Raw genomic sequence first — 7,600 nt, 5'->3', positions numbered from 1 at the left:
CAGGAAGTGACACACGCCCAGCCCACTGGAAAGAAAACTTGGGGCAAGGCACAGAGGAGCTCCAGAAAGGAGTAACGGCTTCTGTGAGAACAGGATGGCATCAGGTCACATTCGCAGTGTGTTGGTGACAGGATCCAACCGAGGCATCGGGCTGCAGCTGGTGAAATGTTTCCTTGAGAAACCAAACCCTCCCCAAGTAGTGTTCGCAACCTGCCGGGATCCAGAAGGGGCCAGAGCACAGGTGAGTTGTTAGACTCTCTTTAGCTGACTTTGAAGGCAGAAAGTCTCCCTCTCGGGACACACACACACACACACACACCCTTGCACGATAGGAGGACAAACACTTTCTCTCTGCAAAACTGATGCGTCTGAGACAGGCTTCTTTCTGCAAATCCCATTGTCTCCCCAACCCCTGCACATTGTTTATAAGCAGAAATATCTTATTTCCTCCAGTTTAGGGATTTCAATTCCTGTGTGTGCATGCAAGAGAAAGATCCACTTTTTCCCCTCCCCTGAAGCAACTGTCAGGCATCCATCCACACTCCATCCTTTCCAGCTGGAACTTCTCCTTCCCTGCTGCCAGATTGTGTTACTCTGACTTCCATAAGTCAGTGTTGCATGCAAGAGCCCTTTTCAGAATCTGTGCTAAAAAGTTTCCAAGTTGTTATATAAGCAAGAGGCTCGTCTCAGCCATAGAATTTAAAACAGGAGATAGGCAAGTTTGCAAACCCTTGTTTGAAAACTCTGGTTGTTTGCTTTGTTTGTGGAGCTGCATGCTCTAGACTTCCCTAATTTAGGGGCCTCTCCATTTGGAGGAGAGAACAGGGAGGCTTGGATTTACTGGTATTTACAAATGCGGAAGTTGAGTGTTGCTGGAGGCAAACTGAGTTTGTAGCAAAGAGAAATAAACATGAGGCTGAATATTAGAATGGCACTTATTGTTCCAATAAGAGAAAAAAGAGTCTACTGCTGTGGTTTGCAAAGAAATTCCTTAGCACATGACCTCGTTTTAACATGGTGAAGTCAGCCTACATTGAATACTTTGGAGCTTTCACAGTGGTAGCAGCCATGTTCAATTAGCTCCAGGGCATGTTAAAAGTTAAGCTGGGCATTTACTATGGAACAACCACACCTTTGTTCAAGGCACCTGCACAATGTGAAAACATCCCCCCTCTAATGCTTCCCCTCTTCAGCTTCCAGCTGTTGTTTTCTGAGCACAGAAAATCCAGCTTTTTAAAAACTTTGGAATAGCTGCACAATTTCTCAGGGGTAGATAGCCCCTCACTTGGCTGTTTTGATCAGTTAGTTGCATCACCAAGACTATTCCCATAGGGCATAAATTTTCAACCTTTTCAGACCCAGGACTCACCTTCTATGGGATAAACTGCTTCATATAACCAACCTGCTTAAGTCTAATTAATGCATGAAAGGGTTAATGCCATAGAGTAAGCTGTCCTGCCAGGTTTAGCTCACCTTGGGAGGAAATGGGTAATTAAGTATATTGTTCTCCTTCAGTCTACATGTGAACTTCAGCTGTGAAGAGGTTTGAGCTTGTTGCTCCAGCTCCACCACATGGCTCTCGCCAGCCATTCTGGAGTTCTTCCTTGATGTTGTTTGAGTTCAGTCCCACAATGCCCTTGTGAGAGCTCGTATGGAAGTCTCAGGCTGCCACCTGCACAATGGGGCTAAGACTGGCCTACTTACAAGATAGTTATAACAACTCTGTGGTAATTTACGTGGGGGAACTTCGGACACATTACAACTTGATATAATTTGTTTTCTTTTGTTTCCTACAGGAGCTGAGGCACCTGGCATCCAAGCACCCCAATCTGGCAATTCTGCAGCTTGGTAAGCCCTCTCCCCTCTTTCAGCAAACAGCAGCAAGGCTGTTGCTTCTTAATTTGAGCCTTGGCAACTTCTTCTCCCTGTAGTATCCAGTCATTTCTTAAGGCACTGGCTGTATTTAGATGATCCTCAAGACTATGTACTAGATAGAGGATCTTTAACAAGCCCTCTCCCCTCCCTTAACTTGCCCCAAAACAAGCACTACAAGTCAGAATCTGTTGGACAAATTTGCCCTAAGTAATCCATCCAAATTTCCCTCCTACATTGTCCTATTGGTTTGGAAACTGCAGTTTACAGACTTCCTGGTCCGCTTATTTCATATTTCCCCCTTGATATGTACCCCCTTCATTACATACATCCCATGATCATGCTGATTAGCTCTAGCTCCAACCAGGTTGTTTGACTAATATTCATAGCCTTTTTAAGCATGCACAATAGTTTTCTAACTGTTCTCCTCCATTTCCCCTTGTGGTTCTAAGTCACCCACAAACTTCCCTGGTACCTTATAAGACATTATCATTTTCATCAGAGAAATGTTGCAGGGTTGTGATACCCACCCAAACCTTTGAAAGAAGCAGCACATTTAGCTCTAATTTCATAACAGGCATTAGACACAAAGTTTTGGAGGGCTGAGAATGTCATACGGGTTCGTGAATTACTTTCCAGTTGACCAAACCACATCTAAGATTCTGTGGGATAAACAGGTAAGAAAAGCTTAGCAGAAACGACCATGCTTTGCTGTTGTAACTGCTTGCATTGCAAAGAAAGAAGAAACTATTAGGTAGTGGGTTGACATAGCAGCCGGCACAGCGATTTCTTCAAGTAGCTCTTTATTTTGTAAGCTGGAATAGAACTGACTGCAAACAGCTCAGCCGGCCTGCTTTTATAGGCAGCCGGCTGTCAACATTGTAACAACAACAGCCCAGAGTTCCTGCCTAAAATAACTGATGCGGACCTGAGTGAAAACTATCTACAGACCTGAGTGAAAACTATATACAGTATCCCCCTGTTGGCCCAGGGTGAACTACACTACATAACAGAAACTTGTAGTAATAAGTTAAGAAATCGCTGTGAGTAGCCAAAAGATAATGTCTTATAAGGTACTAGGAAAGCTTGGCATGTGTGCAGAGATTAGCAGTGGTGCCCTGAGCCAATAAATGGTCCCCTCCCAGCAACATTTGATAGCAATAGGCTGGACCTGGCAGCTGACTTATCTCACACCCCACTGATCAGATCCAACTGCCATGGCAATGGAATGGGTGCATGCAACTCCTCTGTAAAGCTGAATGAGGGCCTCGCTCAGCAGAGATTAGGTGTTCTACTTGCTTTTGAGGCCCCTCCCAAATACTGACAAGCGCCCACGGCTTTTTCAAAAGGCAAGCTTCTATTTGCTTATGAAGGAAATAAGATAGGCACCTCTTGATGGCATTTCAACTCTAATCCTCACCCCTCCCTGCCCCACCCAGCTTCTCCCCCCCTGGCTATACAAAGCAAAACTGCATGACTGCCCCTTAAAGAAACAGAAGTTTGCAGAGGGGTAAGGAAGTATGATTGAAAGGGATGCTTTCTCCAAAATGCTCTTGGCAGTGGGCCCCAGTATCACCTCACTTAACTATTCTATATATTTTTAAAAGGTATTGGGCCTGGTCACCTCAAGAGCCATCTGCACCTGTATTAACTAGCCCAGGCTTTGAAGTTGTGCCTCAGATGCCCTCCTCTCTATCACCATGAATGGCTGAGCGAGAAGGAGAGCCAAGCCCTCTTAGGAATGGTATTCCCTCCAGAGATCCGCCTGGCTCTCTAGTATGATCAATGCATGGAGTGGTGTGTGGGTGAGAGAGAGAGAGATGCCCCCACCAACCTCCATGTACACATCCAAACATGTGACCTTACATAGCTTACAAGTGTTCAGATGAAGACACTGAAGTTGGAAGCAGAGCCACAAGATGCAATCCTGCATTTCTCCTACATGAATGAGCATGCCAATAATCCCACCTATTGTAAATAGCTGACACAAGCGAGACAGGTGAGAATGCAGTCAAGTCCTACACAAAACAGAGTCTTGTTTCTTCTTCTTTGTAGAAACCACCGATGAGGCAAGTGTCAAGGCAGCTGCCAAGAAGGTTGAGGCCCGCCTGGGAGGCGCTGGGCTGAACGTGGTGATCAACAATGCTGGGGTCATGCCGCCCTGTACTTTGGAGTCAGCCACTGCTAAAGACATGCTGGACGTCTACACCATCAACCTTGTGGGCCCAATGTTAGTGACCAAGGTCAGTTTTTCTTCACAAGAAGAGCAATCCCTCCCTGGACTACAGGGTGGAAAGCAGACCCCCATGATGCAGAGTGGACTAGGACTTGCCCCTCCCAGGCCAGCTCCTGGCAGCACAGCTGACCGGATACATCAAAGGGCAATACAGCAGCCTTTCCTCTTTGCATATGCAGACTGCTTCATTGTTGAGGGTCAAAATTATTAAGAGAAAAGAATGGGGTTTGTGGGCTTGGTTAGTGGGCTGTAAATGGTGACACCTGGATTTGAGTTAGGGAGGTCACTCCTCCTATCTTCAAAAGGCCCCTGGAGAATAGCCTCTGGCTAGGTGAATTCACAGGTTGAGTTGGTAAGAAAAAGTTCTGCAGGATCAGCCCAGCTCTGTGACAGCATCTACCCTCCATTAGTCCCAAACACAGCTGAGTCTTAATATCTTCTGTTTTGAAAAAGCCAACTAGGATATTGTGGGGTAGAAATTGAGAGGTGTAAGAAACAAGGCCAAAGGTGGTTGGTCTTTGCAATCTTGTGCCCATTTACTAGCAGATCTTTATGCAGACCAGGTTTGTACAGCTGAAGAGCTTTTGCCTCTCTTTAGGAATTATTGCCGTTGCTGAAGAAGGCTGCCCACGGATCCAATCAGAAAGGCATGAGCTGCGGGAAAGCAGCCATCATCAACATGTCCACTGTTCTAGGATCCATTGAGAAAACACCAGAGCATTATTTCGCTTTCCCAGTCGTCTCCTATCGCTGCAGCAAGGTCAGGCTTCTCCTGTGGGACATGGGTCAAATCTGGCATTTCTGTCCATTACCTTCCTTGAAAAGGTTTTTCTGTGTACCCAACAATGGCTGGCCTAGTGAGTGATGTGCTACTGAAATGCCTTGTGTAACACCCACCAGCTTTCTTCCTCTCCCAAGTTGGACGTTTTGTCCATACTGAAATTGTTCTGTCTTACGAGTAGATAAAATTGCTTTATGCACCTGAATTCCACAGTAAGAATTCTTCCAAAAGTCATGTAGTGGCCATTCTGGCTGAGACTGATGGGAGTTGAGGTCCAAAACATCTGGAGGGCACTAGGTTGGGTAAGGCTACATTATATAATCCTGGTACTGTTGCAGTTTCCATGCCAGTGGTTGTTACCTCCTAGAGATGTTAGAGTTGGTGGGGGAAGTTTCTGGAACAGTAACAAGTGATGTGGCAACTGCAACTACACTTTATGGACATGGCAGAGACATGGCATCATCTTTTTAGCATAGTATATTCTGTGTCTCAGTAGCAAAACTGTCCCAGAATTTAGAATTCAGCTTCAGTGTCTGCCCAATCAGTGTTGATTATATGAACAGCAGGGAGATTGGGTCCAAAGTGAGTGGTCTTATAACCTCAATTTAGATTGAGCCAGTAACCTAGTTGACCTTTCTGCTCTCTGTGCATCTATGATTGGGCTCTGCTCATGTCTTCGTCCATCCCCAGGCTGCTTTGAACATGCTCACCAAGTGCCAATCAATGGGCTACAAAGATGATGGGATCCTGTGCACTGCTGTTCATCCTGGCTGGGTGAAAACAGAGCTGGGAAGTGAGCAGGTGAGTCAGCTAAGGATTTCTTCTTAAGAACTCTCTGCATTACTTCATTCTAAATCAGAACTATACACACACACACTAATGGCTCATCCACACTTCCTTTTGGGACATATTTCTGGGTACACGTCTGTGATTTCCAGGTCCTGGCAAAGAGAGAGAGAGAGTATTGCCCTGCCACTTTCCTCAGGAAAACCAATGTTTTTACTGCTGAACTGGAGCAAATGGCAATCAGCTTTCCCGCAAACTATTGTGTGCTCTGATTCAGCAGTAAAACACAGGGTTTCCTGGGGAAAGTGGCAGGGCAAAAAACAAAAAACCCAACACCCCACACTCAGACACAGACCTGGAAATCCTGGATCTGTGCCTAGAAATGTAGTGCAAAAGGAAGTCTGGCTGAGCCTAAGCCTCACCAGTTCTCTTGCTAAAAGTCTTACTAATACTGTGCAAACCCAAGGGAAGAGGCTCCTCCTGGCAGGCCCGAGCATTGACCTTCCTTGCCAACCCCAAGGAGCTGGCCACTAAAGTCTGAGTTAAGGAAGCCGCCGGTTGTTGGGGTGTCTTTGGCAGTGGAAGCAGAGCATTGTTGTCATGATGGCTAGTAGCCATTGATAGCCTCCACGAATTTGTCAAATCCTCTTTTAAAGCCATCTAAGTCGGCGGCCATCACTGCCTTCTGTGGGAGTGTGTTCCATGTTTAACTTTCTTTTGTATGTCCTAAATCTTCCAACATTCTGCTTCACTAGATGTTCAAGAATTCTAGTCTAGTGTTATGAGAAAAACTTTCCTCTATCCACTTTCTCCATGGTATTCATTCATATATACATCAACCTGGAAGCAAAGAGCTCACTAATAGATGCATTTTTATTCACACTTGCCTGTAATAAATACACTGCTGATCACATTTTTGGTTGGAGAATTACATCACAGATTTTTGGGGTGTGCCAATTTCCAAGGATAGCTGCATATACTTTTGCTTATTGTTTGGAGAAGTGAATATTCAGTCAGGCCCACACTAAAATTACAACCGAGGACAAACTTATCTCATCCCTCCCTTCTGCTCACTCCTTTGCTAGCTAGATAGGCAAAACCATCACTCATGTGGTTGGCTGAGCTCTCATCCATCACTGCAGATTTTCTTGTGCCTCTGCAGAATCACTATCTAACCATGGTTTGTACCTTGCAGGCTGACCTGACTGTCGAAGAAAGTGTGTCTGGCATTATGAAAGTGCTTTGCAACCTCTCTGAAAAGCAACACGGGGTGCTGGTGACTTGGGAAGGGAATGTTTTGCCATGGTGAGAGCCTCGGAAGGAACCAAAGGAAGGGCCAAGGCATAATGAGGATGGAGCAGCCTGAGGCTTTGTAAAGCTTTATATCATGAGTCTTTTGAATAAAAAATGAAGCGGCATCTCTTGGGTCTCTTGTCTTCTGTCCCAAAATGTGACATGTAAAGAAATGGGATTCCATTCCCAGTCCTATCTCCACTCACCAGCCCTGGGTTACTGGCACGCCTCCCTCAACAAAACATGCACCCATTTATAGCCTACTTGCTCTCCCTCGCAGAAGCCGTTTTATAATTAAGGCAAAACAGAGGACTGGTGAACCCAACCTCAAAAGGCTGCTGGCAGTTTTGCCTTCACCAGTACATCACAAGGTTTCTCAAATTAGGAGGCAACTTGGAGTGAGCTGGCCACCTCTGCAGTCATGTGTCCTTAGGGCTCAATTTTTAGACTAGGACTGCTCTTTTGAGCACTGTAAGTGCTGTGACACAAGAAGACTAGGTATTGGAAACAAAAAAGGTACTTTGTATGTGAGATATGGCACTGGCAAATTGTTAAGATTTTTTAAAATACTGAAGTCTTTCTTGTGCACGAGTGATAGAGAGATCTTGTGCTAGACCTCTGTAGTTGGTACT

At 45.4% G+C, this 7,600-nt stretch overlaps 1 protein-coding gene across 1 annotated transcript; it reads left to right on the top strand.

Moving 5' to 3' along the window:
• LOC309375901 (C-signal-like) lies at window positions 1-7,093 on the top strand. Its single transcript, XM_081921839.1, has 6 exons — window positions 1-241; window positions 1,797-1,848; window positions 3,928-4,115; window positions 4,707-4,868; window positions 5,580-5,690; window positions 6,871-7,093. The coding sequence occupies exons 1-6, from the start codon at window positions 95-97 to the stop codon at window positions 6,982-6,984; spliced, it is 774 nt and encodes a 257-aa protein (XP_081777965.1). The 5' UTR covers window positions 1-94; the 3' UTR covers window positions 6,985-7,093.
• The last annotated feature ends 507 nt before the right edge of the window (window positions 7,094-7,600 follow it).

Source organism: Podarcis melisellensis (genome assembly GCF_964234715.1).
Source record: "Podarcis melisellensis genome assembly, chromosome: 8".
Classification (NCBI taxonomy): Eukaryota; Metazoa; Chordata; class Lepidosauria; order Squamata; family Lacertidae; genus Podarcis; species Podarcis melisellensis.
The sequence above is the reverse complement of the archived record's forward strand: the minus strand, read 5'-3'. Positions and strand labels throughout refer to the sequence as shown.

Bases quoted from the DNA above. Each gene is read 5' to 3' on its own strand.
- LOC309375901 (XM_081921839.1), top strand. From the start codon at position 95: ATGGCATCAGGTCACATTCGCAGTGTGTTGGTGACAGGATCCAACCGA. The intron at 1,849-3,927 runs GTAAGCCCTCTC...TCTTCTTTGTAG, and splicing joins TCTGGCAATTCTGCAGCTTG to AAACCACCGATGAGGCAAGT. The intron at 4,116-4,706 runs GTCAGTTTTTCT...GCCTCTCTTTAG, and splicing joins GCCCAATGTTAGTGACCAAG to GAATTATTGCCGTTGCTGAA.